This window comes from Delphinus delphis, chromosome 15, assembly GCF_949987515.2.
Source record: "Delphinus delphis chromosome 15, mDelDel1.2, whole genome shotgun sequence".
Classification (NCBI taxonomy): Eukaryota; Metazoa; Chordata; class Mammalia; order Artiodactyla; family Delphinidae; genus Delphinus; species Delphinus delphis.
This window is the reverse complement of record NC_082697.1, coordinates 23,006,758-23,030,916: the sequence shown is the minus strand read 5'-3', so window position 1 is coordinate 23,030,916 and position 24,159 is coordinate 23,006,758. Positions and strand designations below refer to the sequence as shown.

Sequence of the window (24,159 nt, the reverse complement as noted above, 5' to 3'; positions counted from 1 at the left end):
AAATAGTCATTTTTCTGAGATCAGTACTGTTTAATTTAAATGTTCTTCATCTGTGCTGTCCAGTACAGTAGCCACTAGCCTCATACGGCTGTTGGGCACTTAAGATGTGGCTAGTGGGACTAAGGAACTGAATTTTAAACTTAGTTTGTTAACTTAAATGTTAAAAGCACAGGTGGCTAGTGGCTGCTCTGGAAGAGTGGTTGCAGCTCAGCTCCCACTTCCTCCTCCTCCTCTCCCTCCCTCCTCCTTCCGCCTCCCACTGCCCCTTTCCCCCCACAGGTGGGTCTTATTTTTGGATGGAGGATTCCTTCTGAGTTTAATTTTTATTGCTTCTTTAATTCTAACAGTGTGAAGAGTGCCAGTGCTGGCAGCATGGGGTCTGCATGGGATTACTGGAAGAAAATGTGCCTGAGAAATACACCTGTTATGTTTGCCAAGACCCTCCAGGTAGAGATTTCTGGAGTCAGGGATATTAACAATATGTAGCCTTTTCCTTAGCACAGCTGGCAGTGAAGCAGCCTGAGTGTCTGTGGTCTTGAGACTCATTTCTTCAGCATCGGCTAGACTCTGCCTCTCCTCGCCTTTGTTGCTAGCTCACCTGGTGGCCAGCTGTCCTGAACTTGGCAGTAAGAGAGCATGTATGAAGAGGTTCACCTAGTGGAAGGCCAGGCCTTGAGCTAGAATTTTGTTGTGGGTGGGGGTGGGGGTGGGGGGGTAAAAATCATATAACATGAGCTCTACCCTCTTAACAAATTTTTAAGTGTACAGTACAGTATTCTTTATAAACTATAAGCACAATGTTGTATAGCAGATCTCTAGAACTCTTTCATCTTGTACGACTGAAACTCTGTATAAACTATGGAACGCTGTACCGATTTGCATGTCATCCTGGCGTAGGGGCCATGCTAATCTTTTCTCTGTTGTTCTAGTTTTAGAATATGTGCTGCCAGAGCGAGCACCTTTTCCTTTTCTTGAGAGTTCATGAGGATGTGGGCTCTGTCCTTGGCTTTTCAGGGCTGTTGAAGGGTTGGAAACCGGCCTCTGCTCCCTCTGGTGGCATCTGCCTTCCATTGCATCGTTGCCACCTCGAAGGGAGATACGCCCTTGAGGGGAGGGGAAAGGTGTGTTTGCGAAGAGCCTGTCCGCCACCCAGAGCAGTGAATTAATTCCTTAGGATCAGTTCGTTTCATTGTTCCTTGACCGCAGGGCTGGCCTATGGCTCTTGGGTTTCCCTTTCCAGAAATCTCAGGGGTGGATTATAAATCCGTGGTTCTTGTTTTGCTGTCAGTGGGATGTGACATGTCTCCATTCATCACCTGTAAGGTTGCTCCCCTTGGGTGCAGTCCCCTTACAGCTAGACAACGCTGGAGAGCCTCTGCTTCTGTTATTCCTTTTTGTCCTATGAGGTGGGCCTGGTAGGAGCTCCTGTTCCGATTTTTGCTTATGACGAAGAAATTGATGCCCAGGGAAATGAATGACTTTCCTAATCTCATGAAGCAGATTGGAATTAGAACTGACTTGTGGGACCAAGTCTCTTGATTTTGCTGGTTGTACAGGGAGGGACTGGGCTACCACAGTTCATTTTCCAGCAAGTAGGTCCCCCTGGGGCCTGATAACCTCTATTGTGACACTGTGTCTTCTAGTGCTAGATTAGTCTATAGACAGAGAGCAATCTTGCCTCTGTTTTTCCCTTTATCCCAAGGAAAGAATATGGTCAGAAGATTAGTCCATAAGTCATAGAATATAATTGATGGGCAGGATCTGAGAGACCACTTAGTTTAGCCTTGACATTTAACAGGCAAGCAGCAGGCCCAGAAGGGACATGATTGGCCTAAGATCACTCAGACAGTTAGTGCTAGATAGGAGATGACAACTGGTGTCTCTGACCTTTGTCTTGTAAAACAGGTAGTGCTGCTTTGAATCCTGCTGCTCAGGCTACCTCTATGGCAGCTGCCTCTCAGATTCCACACATAATCCCCAGGGCTCCTTTAGGGCACCATTTAAAACCCTTTTGTCTACTTTATTGTCTCTCACTCTCTCCGTCCACTTTTCTCTTTTTAGAAATCATACACACCATCTTTATCAATCCCTATGCACTTTCTGAACTTTTATAACTAAATTGCCAAGACTGGGAATAGATTCCTTGAATTGAGCCCTCAGTGACTGTCACATTTATTGACTATGTTTGATTCTGCAGTCTTGGGCCAGAAGTTTAATCTAACAGATCTATTCTTTAAAGGTTACTTAAAGGTGTTGTTAACAGAGTGGAGGTGCATCCCCACCATGTGTCTTAGAAAAGCCAGAAAGAGTGCAAGGACCTTGATAGGGTTTGCCTGGGTTATTTTAGGGTCTTTATAGCCATTGAGAGGTAAATAGCAGTCTGATTGGAAGCTGTTCCCTGGGCTTTTACAGCAGGAAACACTGTGCCAAGTCACGTGTGGTTGTGTTTTCAGTCCTTCCTGAGGATCCCTGTAATGAACAGGACCACTGAAGCTGTTTGGTTCATCTGTCATTGTTACAGATGGGAAATGGAGGTCCAGAGCAGGGAGTGGGGGGCTGACCATTCATTTAGTTAGGCGGTAGGTGACAGTCGGAGGGGCACTTGGGGCTTCTTTCCATTTGATAAATCCATTCACGATGCCTTTTGCCAGACACTGAGGATATAACCGTGAACAAAACAATTCCTTTTCTTCTGGCTTTTAGTGGGGTTTGGACCAGCAACAGATGTCAAAATAAGTCACCTAACAAGAACATGTTAGGTAGGGATGAATGCTTTGAGGGGGCAAAAGCCCTCAGATCGGGAATGACTAGGAGGCACGGAAGAGGCTCTCGTACTTTGGGAGGTAACCAACGGCCTCTCTGAGGAGGTGGTAAGGAGCCAGTCCTGCAAAGGCCTTGGGGAATAGTGCTCCAGACAGGGGTAGGGGTGCTAGAGCAGAGACCCTAAGACCAGAAAGAGCTTGAATGTGTTCCGGAAAGGGTGGGGCAAGGGGGGCAGGAAGGAGCCCGGGCCTGCCGGCCTCATTAGATCAGTCAGGGCTTTGGGTTTTCTTCTGTGCACGATAGGAAGTCATCGAAGGTTTTAAGTGGGAGAGGGAATGATGTGATTTAACTTTAACAAGATATCCAAGTTCCACTCTACCTCTGGCCAGTCGGAGAGATCAGGAAATTTATATGCTTTTCTCACTACCGTATCCCCAACACCTAGTAGAGAGCCCAGCATATAGTAGGTGCCAAGTAAATGTATACTGGATGAATGAATGAACAAAATGAACACACCAGTCCATCCTTCCAATAGTTTGTGTGATAATTGTGTGATGATGAAATGGTCTGGGTTTCCTTCAGACCAAGGATTAACTCTCTCATTGTCACTGCTTTAGGTCAGAGACCTGGCTTCAAGTACTGGTATGACAAGGAGTGGTTGAGCAGGGGACATATGCATGGCCTGGCATTTTTAGAAGAGAACTATTCCCACCAGAATGCCAAGAAGATTGTGGCCACCCACCAGCTTCTCGGCGATGTGCAGAGAGTGATCGAGGTTCTGCATGGCCTGCAGCTCAAGATGAGCATCTTGCAGTAAGTGTGGCACCTGCAGCTTTGGGGATGAGTCTGATTTGGCGTGGGCAGAGGGCAGGATAAATATGAGAAACTGGAAAGCCACAAAATCGGCGATAAGTTTGAGACTTTTATTTAAGATTCTCAGTTACATGATAAACATTCTTTTTTAAAAAAATTAACTCTATTGAGGTATAATTTACATATAATTAAGTTCACCCATTTTAAATGTTCATTGAGTTTTGGCAAATGTATATACAAACACTACTGTAATCAAGATAGTGTGTGGGGACTTCCCTGGTGGTCCAGTGGTTAAGACACCACACTTCTAATGCAGGGGGTGCAGGTTCAATCCCTGGTCAGCGAACTAAGATCCCACGTGCCACATGGTGCGGCCAAAAAATAAAATACAATAAAATGCCTTAGAAAAAAAAAGAGAAATGGTGTATTTATAGATTGTTTTTTCTTTTTTTTTTTTTTGTACCGTTCTGAGTTGTTTTTTTCTATTTTGGCTGCACTGGGTCTTTGTTGTGGGCTTCTCTAGTTGCAGAGCATGGGTTCAGTTGCCCCGCGGCATGTGGGATCTTAGTTCCCAGACCAGGGATTGAACCCACGCCCGCTGCTTTGGAAGGCAGATTCCTAACCACTGGACGACCAGGAAAGTTCCTGTTCTGAGTTTTTGGGTTTTGTTTTTTAAACTGTGGTAAGATGTACATAATATAAAGTTTGCTATCTTAACCGTTTTTAAGTGTACAGTTCAGTAGTGTTAAGTACATTCACTCTGTTGCACCCAGTCTCCAGAACTCCTTGTGTGGGGCAAAACAAACTCTGTACCCATTAAGCAACTTCTCTCCATTTCCCCTCCCCCAGCCGCTGACAGCCACCCTTCTACTTTCTGTCTCTCTGAATTTGACTGCTCCGGGTACTTCATATAAATGGGATTCTACAGTATTTGTCTTTTTATGACTGGCTCATTTCACTTAGCATAATGTCCTTAAGGTTTGTCTGTGTTGTAAGTTGTATCAGAATTTCCTTCCTTTTTAAGGCTAAATAATATTCCATTATATGTAAAACCACATTTTGTTTATCCATTCATCCTAAACATTGTGGTTTTTTTGGCCACACCTCGCGGCTTGTGGGATCTCAGTTCCCCGACCAGGGATTGAACCTGGACTGCAGACTGTGGCAGTGAAAGCCTGGAATCCTAACCACTAGGCCACCAGGGAACTACCATCCTAAACATTTTTGATTGGGAAACAAAGTAAAATTGAAACAAAGTAAAATTGACATGGCAAGGAGAGGTTGAACAGGGCACATTCAGCAAGAGTATATGTTGATTTGGGTAAGAACCAAGCTGCTATAACAAAACCAAAAAAATAAAGGCTAAACAAAATGGAATTTTCTTTCTCACATAAGGCATGGTCCAGAGGTAGGCAGGGGTCCAGGCCAGGTAGGTAGGTGGCCTTTCTCCAAGATTCCAGCTATGGACGTGGGGACTTGGGTTCCTTCTGTCTTACTGCTCTGGCATTCCATTAGGGTTAATCTCATCTGCGTGGTCCAAGCAGATGCATCTGTACCTCCACTCTGCTCTGACCCCCAGGAGGGGGAGCAAGTGGTTTCATGAACACACCTAACTGCAGGAGGCTAGTAGCCAGGTGGCCATGTGCCCTGAGCAAACTCAGGAGTGAGGGTGGAGGTGGGTGTAAGAGAAGGAAAGGATGGTTACTGGGGGAATTAGCCATTACTGTGACGGTATCTGTTGAGGTGAACTAAATCAAGTGACCCTGTTTTGGATGTCTTAGACTAGGTATTCCCTCACATTTTATAAAATCAGAAAATTTTCCTCCATATAAGCCAAGTGAATTTCTTCTTAACGAGATGCCAGAAATTGACTGAGACAGGTGGAAGGTGAGGGCAAACCTCAGACGATGCTCCTGATTGTAAATGTTGCTGTGTTTCTTTTCATTTGAGGATTCAGTCAGATGATATGTTCTCTTTCTTCTCACTGAAATACCAGTGCTCCAGCCCTGCCCCATATTTCAGAACCTTGTTCGTTCTGAATCCCCATTTAGATCCTTCATCTTTAATTTTTTTATATAAATTTATTTATTTTATTTATTTATTTTTGGCTGTGTTGGGTCTTTGCTGGTGTGCACGGGCTTTCTCTAGTTGCAGCGAGCGGGGGCTACCCTTCGTTGCAGTGCGCAGGCTTCTCATTGCAGTGGCTTCTCATTGCAGTGGCTTCTCATTGTGGAGCATGGGCTCTAGGCGTGTGGGCTTCAGAAGTTGTGGCACGCGGGCTCCAGTAGTTGCGGCACGTGGGCTCAGTAGTTGTGGCTCACAGGCTCAGTAGTTGTGGCGCACAGGCTTAGTTGCTCCGCAGCATGTGGGATTTTCCCGGACCAGGGATCGAACCCGTGTCCCCTGCATTGGCAGGCAGATTCTCAACCACTACTCCACCAGGGAAGCCCCTAGATCCTTCATCTTTATAGCAGTGACTTTGTACTGGAATTAAATCTGACTTCTCCAAGAAGTTCAGGGGGGAGTATAGGGAGATCTTGTTAGTCATTATATATGGAGAAAAGAGCCTGGGAGACAGGAAGGTGGTCCCAGTATGTCTCTGTACACCTGGATAGTCTCTGCTATCACAGGCTCTGGGTCTTCATTCTCAGAAATTTTGTTCCTAAGTGACCTGGTGGATTCATTTTCAAAGGCAAACAGTAAAACTGGGAATAACTTCAAATGTTGTCATTTCAAAAGTAACATGCATGGCTATGCATACCTTCTTCATGATTGACAGGGCTTACAGAGAAAGGCCAGGGTCATCCTTGTGTAGTAGCTGGGGCTTCAGATCTTAGCTGGGAGGGTGAAAATTGTAGGAGGAAGGAAACAAAGACTTTTGTGATTTTCGTACAAGAACAGGCCCATACTATGGCCTCTATGCTCCAAGTTAACAGATTTCAGGCTACAGTAGACCTGAAAGTGAACAAGGACTTCCATTTCCTCTGATGCAATTATGATTTCAGAGGTGTGCCTGGGATCCTAGGTTCCTGGTACAGGCTGTGATACCCTGTTGGAAGTGGCCAGGGACCCAGGCTGCCTTGATGCTGGTGGTTTCCTCTCCTTCCCCAGTGGATCGGGGTGGTATTGGGGATTGCTAGGGTGGGAGAGCCGAGAAAGGATAGTTGTAGCCCCTTGCAAGCAGAATTTTAGGTTCTGTAAGATCATTCCCTGCTGTCCTATTTATGGCCTATTCCATTTCTGCAGGAAGACTTCAGGAAAGTGTGGGGGTGGGGTGGGGGATATCTATATGTGGGAGTTGCTGCTGAGTTCCTGCTGATCTGGTTTCAGTGTTTCTCAGTTGGGACTGGTGAAGGTAATGTTTACAATTATACCATGAGATAATTCTCTGTATGTGTGGAATTGTACCGAGCGTTACAGGATATTTAGCATCTCTGAATTCAGTGAACTGAATGCTGAGGTCACATATGTGACAATCAGTAGTCATTGTGACAGTTGGAAAGGCTCCCACACATTTCTGCACATCTGTGAACCAAATGTGAGTAGCACCTGTCCGCCCTTCCACTTGCTTGCAAACACCCCTGCCAGCTAGGAACTGCCGGTAGCTGGTGGGCCTTACTCGGGAAGCCCAGTTTTTCTTCCTCCGTCCTTTTCTCCTTTCCTTTCTTTCATTTCATTTAATGATCCAAGGTTATAATGGAAGTTCTGGGTGGTAAACAAGAGTTAAAAACGTAAAGTTTATCTAGAGTCGTGGCTTTTAAACTTAAATGTATATCCCACAGTAAGAAATACATTTTATATCACTCACATGTACAAAACTGAAACTAAAATTTCACAAACGCCTACTCTTACTTAGAATGGTGCATTCTGGTATTTTCTGTTCTGTTTTTCCTTTTTTACAATTGATTATGATCCAGTAAATTAAAGACCTTCTGTTGGGTCAAACGTCAGACGGTGAATGATTGTGGGAAACTTGAAGTCATACACAGAGTTTTATGTACACGTATACATGTAGCAAGAGCTTTCAGATTCTCAGAAGTGTCTGTGGCCCAAAAAGGGAGCAGAATCTTTGTTCTTTAATAACAGATTTTCCTCTTTGGAATGGTGTGAACAGAAGATTTTGTTATTAATGGCCTATGCCTAGATGACTTCTGGTTACCACCTCCCTCCCGGGTCACCACTGGATTTGTGTAATTGAGTGCCATTGCATGCCAGGATTATCATGGCTGTTTATTAATAAGTTAAGGTTATTTTTAGTAAGTCACATTTGAAGAGCACTTTACTGCCAACAAAGTACTGTACTTCCATTCAAATTAATTCACTTCATCTATAGCAAACTCAGTGGTTGCTGGCAGACAGGTAGATGGTTAGCCAGATTTGCAGAGGAGGAAACGGGGATGAGGCTGGCTGAGCGACTTGGGCCAGCTGCACTGCTAATCAGCGGCTGAGCTGAAATGCAGTCAGGTCTTCTGACTCCCAAGTCCAGTCCCACTCACTGTGAGTGATACAGCAGGAGCTTGCCTGGAAGTGGTCTCCTCAGAGGCTGCTGATTTACATTCCCTCTTGTGTGGCAAATAGTGGCTTGTACCAGTTGGCCCAGGTGGGAGGTCTTCCCCGCTACTGGAAAGCCCCTGCAGTGGTCCCAGGTACTCCAAAGCCCTCTCTGTGTTTGCCCTCCCAACAGAAGCCGGGAACATCCTGATCTGCAGCTGTGGTGTCAGCCTTGGAAACAGCATCTGGCGGAGGGGAGATCTCATTCCAAACACATCCATGTCACTGAAGCCAAGAGCAGGGAGGAAGCCCCAAGCTATAGAACTTTGAACGGGGCGGTGGAGAAGCCTCTGCCCCTGCCCTTGCCCCGGTCTGTGGAGGAGTCATATATCACCAGCGAGCACTGCTACCAGAAGCCCCGCACCTACTACCCTGCTGTGGAACAGAAGCTGGTGGTGGAGACCCGGCGCTCTGCCCTTGACGATGCAGTCAACCCCCTCCACGAGAATGGTGACGATTCCCTCTCTCCGCGCCTGGGCTGGCCTCTAGAACAAGACAGGAGCAGAGGGGACAGTGACCCCAAACCCAGCTCCCCAAAGGTATGAGGCTCGCTTGTACTGGTCTTAATTCGGTGTTTGGGTGCTTGTACCTTCTCCTCCTAGGGCTAAATGTTCTGTGGAAGATGTTTATTATAGAGTTGTATTTACTGTAAAATTGTATATAAATTTGCTTATCATAGATGTTTTTTGGTCTGTTAAAATGAGCACAAAGTCAAGGGAGCCCACTTAAACCCCAAAAATGTCCACAAAGTGGCAGAGTCGGGGGCGGGGTGTGGAGAGGTGGGAGGTAGCAGGGGAAAAGGGTTGACTGGAACTTGATAAATGGAAGTAAGTTAGGAAAGTGAGTTTTTTTCCTTCAATGCAATTTATAGTTGCCCGTGGGTGCTAATCCTTCCCACGAGCAAAGAATGAGTCAGGTGTTTTGTTAGGCATAAGGTTTTCAGTACAATTCTATGCTGGCTTTACTTTTCACTTTGCAGCCCTGACATAGGAACAGTCCATTTTGTCAAAATATTTGCTGGTTTCATCAGTTTTCCCAAGAGGTACTCTCATTTTCTTGTTATTCAAGTCATTCTCTCCTGGAGCCCCCTGTGTTCTCTTGCCAGTGTTCACTGGTCTCATTCTGCCCTGTCCTCAGTTGTCAGTGAGGATTTGTGTGATTTGAGAGCTTCTCCACCCTTGTCATACTTACTTTCACAGACTTCACTTTGTGGGATGGTATCACCAGCGTAAGTCCATTGCTGCATCGTGCCAAGGGGGAGCATCCTAGGTTAGAAGCCCCTCAAGGGTGGGCGTTATACCTCGTTCAGCCTGTATCCTTGCCAGGGTCTAAACAGTGCTGGATGAGGCTGGTGAGGACATGGTCTTTGGAGACAGACCCAGTTTCAAGTCTGGGCTCAGCCACTTGCTGTGTGATTCTGAGCAGGTCACTTCACCTCCTCAGACGTGTCTCCTTACCCCCTGTCGAGTGGAGCCAGTGGCAGTGCCCTCTCAGTTACTGTGCAGCATATCTGTGAAAAGCTCTCAGAACATGGCTTTGCACATAGTCACCCCTAAATAAATGTTAAGTAGAACCTGTTTCATTTCAAATGAGTGAATGGAAGGTTGCGGTCACAAACCCCAGAAAAGGTTTATGGTCATGCAGACTGGGCACATTGCCTAGAGGTGTCTGGCACATCATGAAAAAATCAGGAAATACGGGGCCTAAACAAGGCAGCTGGGCTTAAAAATCTCTTTCATCGATAGCAGGCTGACCATAGGCCGGCACTGTGTTTTATAAACATTATCCTATTTCATCCTCATGAACCTTTAAAGTAGGATTTACTACTTCCTTCTTTCCCATGAGGGAACAGAGGCCCAGAGAGGTGAAGTAACTCATCCAGATACACGCATTCAGCGAGACGTGGAGCTAGGATTTAAAGCTAGTTTGTCTGACATCCACATACTAACCCTTGTCTACACTTGCCTTGCTGTATTCTGATCTCAGGTTTCTGGAAGCCCTTCTGTGAGGCCTACTTCAGGCCTAGGGCATTGGGCCATTCTTTGGGAAGCAGCTGTGGGATCCTCTGAGCCAGAGGTCTGTGCTGCCCTGAGGTGGTTGTTGTTGGTACAGCAGGCACACTTCTGCCCAGTGCCCAAGAGGGGAGGAACGAGGCAGGGAGGTAGAGAGTTGGGATATTCAAACTGCAACTGGGTTTTCAAATGGTTGTGGACACTGGCTGTTTGGAAGAGGGGCTGGGAGCTGTCTCCATGCAGTAACTTCAATGTTGTTGCATCCCCAGGTGAGGGAATATGTCTCCAGAAAGGTCCTACCTGAGGAAGCCCCCGCTCGGAAGCTGCTGGACAGAGGCGGAGAGGGGCTGCTGAGCTCCCAGCACCAGTGGCAGTTTAACCTGCTGACGCACGTGGAGTCTCTTCAGGACGAAGTCACGCATAGGATGGACTCCATTGAGAAGGAGCTGGACGGTAGGGCTCCCTCCTTGGCTCCCTGCACTTGGCAGCCACTGTGGGCCCACCGGGATGAGCTGCTCTCCAGGCACAGCTGTGTTCTTGTCTCCTCTCTGTCAGTCTCACCACCTTCATTCTCCCCTCAAGATGGCAGAGCCTTACTTTTAGTATTGATCGGGCACTTCTAAGGTTTGTGCAATGTCAGGGGTCCTGCCTCACTTTCCCAGTCCCTTCTGCCAAGGAGAGTGTGCAGAAGAGCAGCTGGACTCTGCCTGCGGGTAATGTGTGATCTGAGCAGATCTCTACTAAGCCAGTTCTGTGGGGAATTGAAACTTTGACGTATTTGAGCTTTTAGGATGTCTGAGGATTGATCTGAAAACACTTTTTGTTTTTTTTTTTTTTTTGTGCGGTACACGGGCCTCTCACTGTTGTGGCCTCTCCCGTTGCGGAGCACAGGCTCCAGACGCACAGGCTCAGCGGCCATGGCTCACGGGCCCAGCCGCTCCGCGGCATGTGGGATCCTCCCGGACCGGGGCACGAACCCGTGTCCCCTCCATCGGCAGGCGGACTCTCAACCACTGCGCCACCAGGGAAGCCCTGAAAACACCTTTTATTTCAGCCTTTCTTAAAATCTAATATGAAGCCTTCTCCTCTTTATCAGTAGAGATTTAAGAACTTGACTAAGTCATTTATGTAGCCCCTGGGTATTTGTCCCAGATGTTAGTGGTAACAAATGGGCTTGGAGGACTGAACTCTTGATCCCCAGGATGTTGTCAGTTTGCTTTTTGAAGTCAGACTTCCTTCTTGATTGTTTGTTGTCTTATTCTCTTATTTCCTAATTATTTGTTTTCATCCTTAGAAAGGAGACTGATTAAGAAATAAATGTTCTGTTTGAGGATTCTGAGTACAGCCAGGCTGTTATTACTGTAATTGGGGATGAAATAACTCAGAAGAAAAATGCCATGTGTTATGTAAGCGAGGGTCACAGGTATGGCTGAGGCCGGGCCAGGGGAGGAGAGCTGCTGTGAGGGGAAGTGATAACAGGAAGGCTTCCTGGAGCTCCTGGGACTGAAGTGGAGCCTTGAAGAGAGTGATGTTTTCTGCTACAGAGGGGGTGACTGAGGGTGGATGATAAGAGGACTGGCTCGACTGGGAAAGGGTTGGCCCTGTTGGAGGACAGTGCGAGGGCGAGAGCCTGACACGCCCTCATGCTTTCTTTCCTGCCCCGGAGGCAAACCTGCGGAACCAGGAATGGGAGGCCAGTCCAGGGTCCATTGTGAGGGCATTTCTGGAAGGCAGAGTGTTTCTGTCTCTCTTTCACTCCTGAAAGGTTTCCTTGGGCTCCTTAGAACTGTAGCTGATGCCAGGTCTGTGAAAAACCCTGCTATTAGAAAGCTGAAAGAGGATCGAATGCCAGACTGAAAATTGTAGAGTTTCAGACAGTGGCGGTAGAATTGGCTCTGGGTCCCTGAAAAGAGGCTTAGCACCATGGAAACAGGGCGAAGGTTCTGTTGTTGCCAAAGGAACCTGCCCCTAGGGGAGAAGTCAGAGCCTTCTTTCTTTCTTCCTTCCTTCCTCCCTCCCTTCCTCTCTCCCTTCCTTCCATTTTATTTTTGGCTGCGTTGGGTCTTAGTTGCCGCACGCGGGATCTTCATGGCGGCATGCGGGATCTTTTGTTGTGGCGTGCGGTCTTCTCTCTCTCTGGCTGTGGCACACGGGCTCCAGAGTGCGTGGGCTCTGTAGTTTGTGGCACGTGGGCTCTCTAGTTGAGGCGTGCGGGCTTAGTTGCCCCAAGGCATGTGGGATCTTAGTTCCGCCACCAGGGATCAAACCCACATCCCCTGCACTGGAAGGCACATTCTTTAACTGGACCACCAGGGAAGTCCCAAGCTTGGGCTGCTCCAGCCCTGAGTTCACTGAGTGATCAGTGTGGCCAGGACAACAAGCCTGGGCTCCCTTCTCTGGCCTTCCAGAGGACTCTTGTGTCCTCCATCTGGGGCCACATACTCTGTTCTTGTTCTGATATTCCAGGCTCTGAGAGGTACTGGAAGCATGAAAATCAATTATAAAGTTTAAAGATTTTATTCAGGTAAACAGAGTTTGCATTGTATTTAATAAAGATTCATCAGAATCCCATTTTATTTCTACTATCTTCATTTCATCTAAATACCACCAAGATAAACAGCTTTTATAGGAGGTTACATACAATATTCCTTTTTAAAAAGTCTGATAGGCTATTGTATTGACTTTAAAAAATGTCATTGTTTCAGTGTTAACCATTATTTAATAACTTACATAGTTGTGTGAACAGTCTTATAAAACTAAAAGATAAAAGATATTTAATGAACATAAAAATACTGAATCTTTTAGCATTAGAAAGATTTTTTTTTTTAATGTTACCTTAGTGAGCATTGGCCTCTATCTAGACTGTCTGGGGGACTGTATTTGAAATGAAACTTTACCTTTATAACCTGCTGCCTTTCTTGGAATCATGATACTGTTGAGAAGCTGTTGAGCTTCCTTAAAAGAGAAACTTGGGGTGATGGTCCAGCACCTGGTGTGGAGAGAAGCCTGGCTTGTTGGATGCTGGGGTCCAGAGGAGGTGCTGTTGGCTCCCACAGTTCTGGGTCTGGTCTTCTTCGTTCCTGCTAGAGAGAAGAATTCCACCTTAGGGGCTCCAAACACTCCTCTTAACCAAGTTCAGACACTATGAGTGGCCTAGGCTCTTCTAGTCTGCACACTGACTGATGCTTTTCTCCCTGTGCGTGCCTGCTGGGTCACCATGGTGTTGGGGGACGTCTTGGGTGAGCCCGAACCACATCTGAGGTAGTTCCAGTAGCTTTAAGAGGGGCCTCTCAGCAATTGTAGGATCATCTTGCCCAGGACAGACTGACTGACATTTTCTCTTGGAATCAACCCAGCCAGCCTTGACTGCCCAGATGGGCTCTTACGGCATTAACTTTGAGTCTTTTCTCCATTTACTCTTTTTTTTAAAAAAAGATTTATTTATGCATGCATGCCAGGTCTTTGGGATCTTCGTTGCTGCGTGTGGGATCTTTAGTTGTGACATGTGGGATCTAGTTCCCTGATCAGGGATCAAACCTGGGTCCCCTGCATTGGGAGCATGGAGTCTTAACCACTGGACCACCGGGGAAGTCCCCCCTCCATTTACTCTTGTGCTCTTTAGCTGAGCAGTTCCTGTCTCTCTCTAGTCTGTGGACTCCTTTTTCTTTTTCTTTTTTTTTTAATAAGACTGTTGTATTGAAACTGGTCACTATGGAGTTTTTCTTGCTCAGGAGGTCACTGGTCACTGTCATTTAACTTTGATCCTTTACTCTTGGTTTTCAAGTTCCGTCTGAGAAGTCAGTTTTGTATTTCTTATTTTCAAGTCCTTGTACTTGTTGGGATCAGGAGGAGGGAAGGCTCCTCCTCCTTGGAACCCCCGAGTGCCAACAAGAAATCTGATGGAGGAAGGTGAACTCTGAGGAGCCCGAGCGTTCAGTGGGGCATATCGCTGGACTGTTCCTGCATTCTCTCACTGCCTCTGTCAAGAGCCTACTATGTACCAGGCATAGTTGAGTGTTAGGGATATAATGGTGAGTAAGGCAGACTCTGCCTCTGCTCTCATGGAGCTTGATCTTATGTTAGAGACAGATATTAATTAAATCAACCCGTTATGTTTAATTATAAACCAGGATAAGTGCTCCAAAGGGGAGCAAGTGATAGCATAGCACCTGTGACACAGGGACCAGATTCAGATTGTAGAGTTGGGGAAGGCTTCCCTGAGAAGTAACTTGCAGGGAACAAAGGATTTAGAAAGGTGGGAAGGAAGATGGAGGGCTGGTCTGAGGAGGGCAGAGGATTGTGTATGAGGCTGCAGGCTTCTTGAGGAACAGGCACTGCATGGTCTTCCTCTTTCTGCACTCTGGCTCCAGGGTCCAGATGGTGCTCAGTAGAGGTTGGTGCACAGACTAGAAAGGCTACGGGCAGGCCGGGGTAAGCACAGGGCCTACCTGGAGGGGCTGGCTCTTGTCAGAGGTGCAGGGCTCCAGAATGGCCCTTCCGCAAATGCCAGAGCTTAAGGGAGTGGCTTGGGGAAGAACAAATATCTTCCTATAGAGAAATTTCTGCTCTCAGAAGCAAGACAGCTTTTTAGATATTGAACTAATTGTAGTCAAGTTTGTTAGTATCTGGACATTTTACATTAAGTACTTAGAAAATAAAATCAGAGTGTTCTGTGCTACTGATGATAGGAATCAATATGAAGCAGATCAGAATTTATGGAGACAAAAATAGACCATTTCAAGTCCCTTTAGATTCTAATTTTTCTTCACAGAAGGCTAAAACACCAGGCTCTCTGATTTTCAACATGGGAAAGCCTTATAAAGATGGGGCGGTAACACTGAGAAAGGTGGGTCCTTCCAAGCCGGCTAGACTATAGAGCTGCACGAATGCAGTAGTCACTAGCTATGTGTGGCTATTTAAATTAATTAAAATGGAATAAAATTTAAATTCAGTTCCTCAGTTGCACTAGCCACGTTTTCAGTACTCAGTAGCTACATATGGCTAGTGGCTATATTAGACAACACAGACATAGCCCATTTCCGTCATTGCAGAAAGTTCTGTTGGACTGCACTGCTCTACAGCATTTGAGCTTTGTCCTAGGAGTAATACTTTGCAGAGAGGGTGATGAGGCAGTGTTGCCTGAAATGGCCCTCCCTCCCCGCCCCCCATGAGTGGTTAGGTGGGATAAAGTGCTGAAATTCTTGCAGAGCAAGTGTTGAGAACTCACCGGGTCCTCTCTCTTCTGCCTACAGTGTTGGAGAGCTGGCTGGACTACACTGGGGAGCTGGAGCCCCCAGAGCCTCTGGCCAGGCTTCCGCAGCTCAAGCATTGCATCAAGCAGCTGCTGACGGACCTGGGCAAGGTGCAACAGATCGCACTCTGCTGCTCAACATGAAACTGGGCACCCCACACTAATGGGGGCACAATCCTGGGGCACCTGCAGGAGGAGCTTCACATATTTAAATAAATAAACCTAGCATGCCGAATGCACGTGACACCGACTGACTTCAGGGATCTGGGCAGGGGTGTGATGGACTTGGACAAAGAGGCCGTTTTGGCTGCTGGAAGGGAGGGCACTCTGATCTCGAAGCCTACCAAGAAGGTAGCAAATAGACTCTTGGGATTCCCTTCTTCTGTGCACATTGTTGAATGGAGAGTGAGTCTTTTTGCACAAACTTCACTTGAAATCGTGCCACTGATGATAAATGGAATGAGAGCCAAAAAAGTTTAGTCGGAAACAGTTGTAAATTCAACTTGCAGCTTATTTAATTGACTTTTCTGTCAGGTTGGGGCACATGCCAAGCCTTCTGGTTTTCTGCCTGGCATGAATTTAGGCAGCAGGCATCATTTTCGTTTTTCCAGCTTCGTGGGAATGTCGTGACTTCACCGTTCTGTGGAGGTTGGGAAGGAGCAGAGGCCTTGGCCGCCCTGTCTTCTTAGAACTCTTCACTTTCTCACCACCTCTCTTGCATGACTTCATGGTACCGGGGACAAGTTTTGTATGCTTTCACCCCAGAATTGGCTGGGTTGTGTCTTTTGTAGCAGAACCCATACAGCCTGTGGAAGAACTAGAATCTCACTGTAATAAGAATCTAGGAGGAATTCCAAACTGAAGCAGGCAGGGTCTGGAACCCAAAGGACAGCATTTTCTACCCACTTCTTGACAGCTTACCAGTTCTATTTAATGTCCCAAAAATGGTTCCCCCAAATTTGAACTCTCACTGTAAAGATTTGTTACAAAGAATGTGGTGTGGGGAATTACCTTACTTTGTATTGTTGTAAACAAACCAGATTCTACATCTGCTGCCGCTTTTCTCCTTCCCCGAAGGGTATATGTTCAGTAGTTGGCATTTTCAGAATTGTTTTAATATACTTTAACACTTTAAATTTCCTGTTCGTATTATTTTGTGAGATCAAGGTGATTATGCTGCTTAAGGTCCAGGTACAGTTTGTACCTTCTGAGACAATATTTGTTACTCTTCCAGGTTACGGTTCCACGTGTAATTGTTTTGTTTTTCCTTACTAGGCAAAGTTAAAGAAAATGTTCCATGCTTTGAGGAGTGACCCATTTTACCATTTAGTTTTCCTATCACTAAAGGCAAAAATCAAAGCACATCTATCCATTAACACTCACAAGTTAATTATGGGTTTATGAATCTGTAATGTTATATGCTGCAAATATTTACTATGTAAACGTGAAGTAGCCAATATCTCAATAGCAATGACAGTATCTCCGGTGACCTTTGGGATGGTTAGGCTTTAAGGTACAGGTCATTGCGGTCACAAAGCCCTCTGTACCAAGATCTGTTTCAAGGTATGCTTTGTCTAGTAATTTAACTCACCATTTGATATAAAATGAATTTAGGACAAGTTGACCTGCTGTAGCTCATCCATCAGAGGGAATACATGTGGCTATGACATCTGTAATAAAGCTGACACAAGTCCTCTGTAAGAGGTTGTTTCCCATTGCTAATGTTGGTGTTTCTGGTGCGGGAAGAAACGCTCAAGGAGTATGCATGGCATCTGTGTTTTGCATAATTTATCAGACGGCCACATGATAAGAACTGTGTGAAGCTTGTCTGAAAGGGGAAGAAACAGGATGATTTTCTGTAGCCACAACTGTGAGGTATGGTGACTTATTAGATTACTGATTTTTCTTTCCTGAAAACACATTTGAGCGTAACTTCTGGGGAAGCTGTAACTTTAAGGGAGTCAATCTCATGTCTTTTTCAAGATGAAAGAAGAAACTGAGTTACCCTAATTTTGCCAAGTGGCCGTTATTGAGTTTACTGTATGCTTTTTGTAAAGGAAATAATCCCATTTCACTCATTGTGACCTTTGTCCTTAGGGAAGCAGGGGGTGACTCCAAGTTCTGATAACCCCAGTGTGCTTCCCTAATTCAAAGCCATGTTGAGGGGCTCCATCCCCAATTCCTGGGTCAAGTTGAATTAACCCCAGGCTGGAGCACTGGAAACTGTTATTTGCAAATATTACTGTTACCATTTAGAAATATGTACACTACCTAAGTTTTCTTTTGAGAAAAACTATCCACCTATTAAAAAAATTGCCTTGACAAAAACAGTTCTGGTTTGACTAATCATTTTGTTTAAGTGATGAGTGTATGCAAGGTGGACCCTTGATGAGCCAACATTGCACTGTGGATACATATCTATGTTTACGCGCTATTAGAACAGAAGGCGCTGTATATAGAAATGTTGCTTTGAAGCAATATTTGCAAAACATGCAAACTTCTGTATCTGTATTTGGAAAAAATAAAACAGGTTTTTGTTGCTACGTTTCAGTCATTTGTTATAGTTATCTACCCTTTTTTTTTTTTTTTTTTTGCGGTATGCAGGCCTCTCACTGTTGCGGCCTCTCCCGTTGCGGAGCACAGGCTCCGGACGCACAGGCTCAGCGGCCATGGCTCACTGGCCCAGCCGCCCCGCGGCATGTGGGATCTTCCCGGACCAGGGCACGAACCCGTGTCCCCTGCATTGGCAGGCGGACTCTCAGCCACTGCACCACCAGGGAAGCCCTACCCTATTTTTTTTTTTAATAAATTTATTTTTCTTTTTATATTTATTTTTAGCTGCATTGGGTCTTCGTTGCTGTGTGCAGGCTTTCTCTAGTTGTGGTGAGCGGGGGCTCCTCTTTGTTGCGGTGCACGGGCTTCTCATTGCAGTGGCTTCTCTTGTTGCAGAGCATGGGCTCTAGGCATGCAGGCTTCAGTAGTTGTGGCACACAGGCTCAGTAGTTATGGCTCGCGGGCTCCAGAGTGCAGGCTCAGTAGCTGTGGCACACGGGCTTAGTTGCTCCGTGGCATGTGGGATCTTCCAGGACCAGGGCTTGAACCTGTCTCTCCTGAATTGGCAGGCAGATTCTCATTAACCACTACACCACCAGGGAAGTCCCATCTACCCTGTTTTTAATGTGCATTAATTTTCTATAAACATTACCTTTTAAAGGAAGTCTGCTTTTACATTCTTAGTAGACGTATCTTCTGCAGGGAGGCAGCTGCAGGCTTAAATCCAAAATCCCAAGGACATATGCAAAATACTTTTGAATTCATTTAAGTGTCTTTAATATTCAAAAGTAAAATGCCCCACACCACCCTCTAGCCCAGTCTGGCTCATGCTTTGTGATGTGAGCTGCAGGACTATTCAATTTTTGATTGTTGAAAGCAGTGCAGGGAAAATAGGTCTGGCCTTCCCTATATTAAAAGATGGCACCCACTGCAATTAGGACCCTTCTGAGGGCAAGCCAAACGGCCTATGAACCCCAATCAGCTCCTTCCTGGGTGTGCGTAAGACTCAAGGAATGGACTAGGCTCTAAGCTTATACTGCAGAGCTTCCCTGTTCTTGCCACATTGCTTCTTCCCTTCCTAAACAATTATGCTTATTAAAAAAGTTGAGGGAGGCAGTTGGAGAGACATTAAAGTGAGTAGCAATCCATTAGTTCACACCAGATATGCTCCTTAAATCTTTCAAGAGCCTTAAAATTTGGTAAGAAAGGTGAGTATAGAGGCTTAAACCAGAGCTCACAAACAAGAACTAGCCTATCTCTGTAAACACCGGCACTAAACACTTACTAAAATAGCCCTATAACTTGGGCCTTTGGGGAAGTCTGTGCCCAAAGGGCAGGCTGATGGAGCAAGCTGGTGGCAGCATTGGTATAGCAGTAGGCAGTTAAATAAGCACCTAGTAGAGCCAGCTATTTGCCGGCACGACCCACCGCCATCTACAAGACAACAGAACACTGTCATCTGTTCTCTTAGGAAAACAAGCTCAAATTCTAACTAGTGAGAGGTAGGGGCGACGATGGAACACAGGCTGCTGGAGCCCTCATTACATAGACTCCACAAAACAAAGGAAACCCAAGTGCGACGCTGGGGAATGCGCAGGAAAAAAATTTCCCAGATGTGGCGGCCCAGGCCTAACCAACACATAATGATCCCACAAAAGCCAACGATGGCCACGTGAATGAGAAACAAAGGCTTTATTCTCATGGACTCCCAACTTGGTTCGCCACCAGCCAGAAAGGAGGTTGGAAATAGGTTCGGGAAAATAAGCACGATAAAGGACGAACGAAAAGGACACACGAAGACTGCAGGAACTGCCAAAACTCATTTTTCATTAACGCGTAATGGGGAGCCAGGCTCAGGGCCTCGGATCTGATCACGGCTCTAGTCCAGAGAGCGCCCGGGCCGGGCCGCCCGCAGCTCTGCCGCTCAGCCGGTGATGCGCACGTCCGTGCGGCGGCGAAGCCGCCGGGCCCGCGTTGCCTCAGGCAGGATGGCGAGCAGCTGCTCCTGCACCAGCATCTCCACGATCTGCTCCTTCGTACGGATGTCGGGCCGCAGCCACTGGCGGGAGAGCTCCCGCAGCTGTCGGAACGCCTCCCGAGGGCCTGCCGCGTCCTGGTAGCGGAACTGCCGGAATCGCTGGCGGAACGTCTCCGGGCCGGGCCGGGAGCCGCCAGGGCCTGGGGGGGATCGCGGAGCGGCTTCGGCAAACGGCGCGGAGGCCAGGGGTGCGGGCCCGAGGGGCAGCTCCAGGGCGGCGGCGGCCGCCGCGGGAAACGTAGGATTCGCTTCGGGGACCGCGGCGTTGAGGCTGGACGATTCGGGGGCAGGCGGTGGGGTCTCAGGAGTCGAGGAGGAGCCCGTAGAATTACGCTCCGGGCCTGAGCTCAAGCCGGCCCCTTCCTCTTTCCCCGACAGCGGCGCGAGGCTCTCGGTTACTGCCAAGCTCGGCTCACTTGCCGCCATGACTCCAACTCTGGACGTCACCCTTTGTCCGGCAGCTGTGGGCGCAGCACAGCGTCTGCTAGGGTGCAGGGTGAAGAGGGAGACGTTTCCGTTAAAGGGCGGAGCCCGCGCGACCCTGAGGGAGAGGGGCGGTGGGGGCCCCCAGCCTACCAGCGCCAGCAAAGCGCCTGGGACGGCCGGAAGTGGGCGTCCAGGCTGGCTTCTCTATGGTGAGCTCGGCGCGCGAGCGTCCGGAAGCTGAGTCCGGGCTCCCGGAAGCGGCGCCCTCTCGCGTTCCTGAGTCCCGGCAGGAGGCTGTGGCTACCGCCAGCCGGCCGACCAGTCGAAGCGTGCAATGGCTGGCTCCGGCTGGTGGCGCCTACGAGCACCAGTTCTAGGAGAAGGAGAAGTCGAAGAGTCGGAGGAGGAGCCGGAGGAGGGGTCAGAGGAGGAGTCGGTGCCGGAGCCGCCGCTCAAGCCCAAGCCCAAGCGGAAGCCCAAGCCTAAGGAGAAGGGGCCCAGAAGGGTCCCTCTCCGCCTAGATCGGTTCGGCTTGCAGGTGACCTAAGTCTGCCCCTGCGTGCGCGCCTCCTTACTTGACCCTGATTAGGATGATGGCGAACCAATGGCTCCCGGGGGCTGGCGCCCGGCGGGTGGCGGGAGCGGGACGGCGGTCGGGGGCTGGAGGAGGGCCCAACTCGAGAAAGTTCTCTCGCTCACTCAAAAGAGGAGGGCAGTACACCCGCCTTGTGGCGGGGATGACACAAGATAACGTGTGTAAGATCTGCAACACACGTAGTAAAAGTTGCCCTTTTTATGGCACAAAGTAAATGCTCAAGAACTTTTTGCCATTACGATTTTGCTTTTTGGCGTGGCCTCTGAAACCAAGGGACAGGTGGCTCTGGGTTTTGCTTTTAATTTCAGGATTCCTAAATAGACTAAATGCGTAGCCTCATATAGTGGCCACTAGCCCCATATGCTTACTGAGCCCTTGACATGTGGCTAGTGGGAATTGGGTTGTGATGTAATGTTAAGTACAGCCAGGACTTAGTATGAAAAAAAAATGTAAAATATCTCAGTAATTTTTTATATTGGTTACATGTTGGATTGGTAGTATTTTGCATATATTGGGTCAAATAAAATATATAATTAAAATTAATTTCACGTGTGTCATTTACTTTTAAATGTGGCTACTAGAAAATTTTACATTACGTATATGGTTTTCATTATACATTCGTTGAACGGTAAAACTGTGCCACCCTATTGGAGTCAGGCTGCCTTGGGGGAATCTCCGAAGGGTTTATTTGCCTTAGGCCAGAGTTGCGGAGAGGATTAAATAGTGAAGACTTTGGAAAGAAAGGGCTTTACTTCATTAAGTAAATTGCTTCATTAAGTAAAACATTTTCAATTGTTTGTCTTCATTAAGTAAAAACCTAATTAGTAGTTATGAGAATTCAGTGAGATGATGCAGGTAAAAGCATGTAGCTCTGACAGCCCTTTGGTAAGTGATATTCTTTTTGACAACTGGCTCACAAATATGTTTTGTATGTATTTTACAGACTGGGAAACTAAGGGAGAGACAGGGGTCTCTTATGAAGATTCTGTATAACCCTTGCAGTACCTTTGATTTCTATGCAGAATGAGTGGGCCTCTTTAACAGCCATCAGCACACCAGTGGCCCTGATGTAAAACTTGCCTCCCCCATAGGATGTGCTCTTGTAAATGGGTTGAAGTAGATCCTCACAGAACAGTTTCCACAGCCTGAAAACCTTGAAAGTCATCACAATGGGTCTTTAATGTTTTTAGTTAGTAATATGTAAAAATTGAGAGTTCACGTGCAAATCTGGATTTCCAGTTTTTCTTGAAAAAGTGGACAAGCTGGATGCACCGGACCCACCCACATTCCTGCCAGTTAACAATTAGCTGGAGCTGAGTCTCCTTCCTTTAGACAGATACTCTGTTCCAGTGAGGTTCAGTCCCCACCCACCATTCCCTATTCTCTGAAATAGCATGTTGTTTCATGTTACATTAACATTCAGAAGAGTTCATTTACTATTGCTCTCAGGTTGTCGTTTTCCTTAGAGCCAATATTTTTCCCTATTTTCTTTTCAAAGATGGGAAAACAGGGGCCTAGAGTTTGTCATACCTACCAGCTTCAAACCTTTCCTTCCTCTGCCAGGCCTCTTGGCAGTTGGGTTTGCTGCCCTGAGTGAACCAACAGTCCTATTTCCTGTGTGGTAATAGGCAGTCGGTATCCAGGGCTAAGGGAGCCCACCAAACTCTGAAGAAGGATGAGGGGTCCTGGAAGTCTTCACTCAGGAGGGGACCTTTAAGCCTAGACTCAAGAAGAAAAAGGGTCGAGTTAGGGACATTCCAGGTAGAAGGCACTGTCTGTACCAAGGCACAGAGTGAATGGGAACAAAGCTTTGTGGAAACTGCAGGCTGAGGTGAGGTCTGGGGAAGGGATAAGAGCTGAGGTTGGAAGGTCAATTAGAGGTTAAATCATAAAGAGCCTAGAATTCCATGTTGAAAAATTGAATCGTCCTCTTGCAGAAGGGAACGAACTCTTGTGGTACTGGGAATCACGAGTGTTAGAGCTCTAGCCCGTTTCTTCCATCCCTATTGGAATCACAGAACATTGGAGATAGAAGGAGACATCTTAGAGTTCTACTAGAATTGTCGAATGTTAGAATGGAAGGGACCTCAGAGATTAAATCCAAAATCAGTTTCAGTTATAAGCCCCCAAAATCTATTTTTAAAAAAATAATACCTCTTCCTAGAAGAAGGATGCACTTACATACTTCTGCATACAATTTCAGGTAATTTCAGATAGCCTTGAACCCATCCGGAGGACTCAGGTTAAGTTTAAAATATATATTTACGTGCATTCTATTCTGAATTTTGCAGGTTAAGAAATCAAGATACCAAGAGGCAAAGGATTGGTCGAAAATCAAAAACCTAGTAAGTGTTTCCAGGAGGACAAAATTCTTTTGACTTCCTAGTCCAATGCTTTTATCATATTAGACATTTTTATTAGCACTAGTTGGGAGCTCCCATGGGAATGCATGATAATTCATTCATCTCATATCACTTAGCTTCCGACACAAGTCCTGACTCCCAGCTGACACTCAGTAAATTTTTTTTTTTTTTTTTTTTTTTGCGGTACACGGGCCTCTCACTGTTGTGGCCTCTCCCGTTGCGGAGCACAGGCTCCGGACGCGCAGGCTCAGCGGCCATGGCTCACGGGCCCAGACGCTCTGTGGCATGTAGGATCCTCCCGGACCGGGGCACGAACCCATGTCCCCTGCATTGGCAGACAGACTCTCAACCACTGCGCCACCAGGGAAGCCCAGTAAATGTTGATTAAAGAGGACAAGCAGTGGATTGCAGACCATGCCTGTGAAAGGAGAGCTCCAGTAATGATTTCCAGACTCTTTCAGACAGAGGTTTTGTTGTCTTTTGATGGCACACTGTTGGGGGTTGTGGAACAGAAGCCTAGACACTTTTTTTCTTTTTTGTTTTCGGTACGCGGGCCTCTCACTGTTGTGGCCTCTCCCGTTGCGGAGCACGGGCTCCGGACGCGCAGGCTCAGTGGCCATGGCTCACGGGCCCAGCCGCTCCGCGGCATGTGGGATCCTCCCGGACCGGGGCACGAACCCGTGTCCCCTGCATCGGCAGGCGGACTCTCAACCACTGCGCCACCAGGGAAGCCCCGATACTTTTTTTTAAAAAGCTTTTTATTTGGAAATAATCATAGATGCACAGAAAATTGC

General features: G+C 47.0%; 3 protein-coding genes and 1 non-coding gene across 11 annotated transcripts in view; 2 read left to right on the top strand and 2 right to left on the bottom strand.

Annotated features, from left to right (window-relative positions):
- PHF20 (PHD finger protein 20) overlaps positions 1-17,922 on the top strand; it is a 133,092-nt gene extending 115,170 nt beyond the window's left edge. For 5 of the 6 annotated variants that reach the window (XM_069541474.1, XM_069541473.1, XM_060030879.1 and 2 more), the window contains 5 exons: positions 348-447; positions 3,381-3,576; positions 8,261-8,666; positions 10,409-10,592; positions 15,392-17,922. In XM_069541474.1, coding sequence (XP_069397575.1) covers positions 348-447; positions 3,381-3,576; positions 8,261-8,666; positions 10,409-10,592; positions 15,392-15,534 — 1,029 coding nt within the window. In that variant the 3' untranslated portion in view covers positions 15,535-17,922. Of the gene's footprint in view, positions 1-347; positions 448-3,380; positions 3,577-8,260; positions 8,667-10,408; positions 10,593-15,391 lie in introns of those variants that run through there. The other variant, XM_069541475.1, reaches the window with a different exon arrangement.
- LOC132439079 (U6 spliceosomal RNA) lies at positions 853-959 on the bottom strand. The gene has a single exon (XR_009522308.1). It is a non-coding gene; the product is annotated as a U6 spliceosomal RNA (small nuclear RNA).
- A 1,698-nt stretch (positions 17,923-19,620) lies between the features above and the next one.
- SCAND1 (SCAN domain containing 1) lies at positions 19,621-20,589 on the bottom strand. The gene has a single exon (XM_060030877.2). It carries the CDS (start codon positions 20,405-20,407, stop codon positions 19,868-19,870), a length of 540 nt encoding a protein of 179 aa, XP_059886860.1. The 5' UTR covers positions 20,408-20,589; the 3' UTR covers positions 19,621-19,867.
- Positions 20,552-24,159, top strand: part of CNBD2 (cyclic nucleotide binding domain containing 2) — a 59,710-nt gene continuing 56,102 nt past the window's right edge. For all 3 annotated transcript variants that reach the window (XM_060030875.2, XM_060030874.2, XM_060030876.2), the window contains exons 1-2: positions 20,552-20,945; positions 23,294-23,347. In XM_060030875.2, the coding sequence (XP_059886858.1) occupies positions 20,742-20,945; positions 23,294-23,347 (258 nt within the window). In that variant the 5' untranslated portion in view covers positions 20,552-20,741. The remainder of the gene's footprint in view (positions 20,946-23,293; positions 23,348-24,159) is intronic.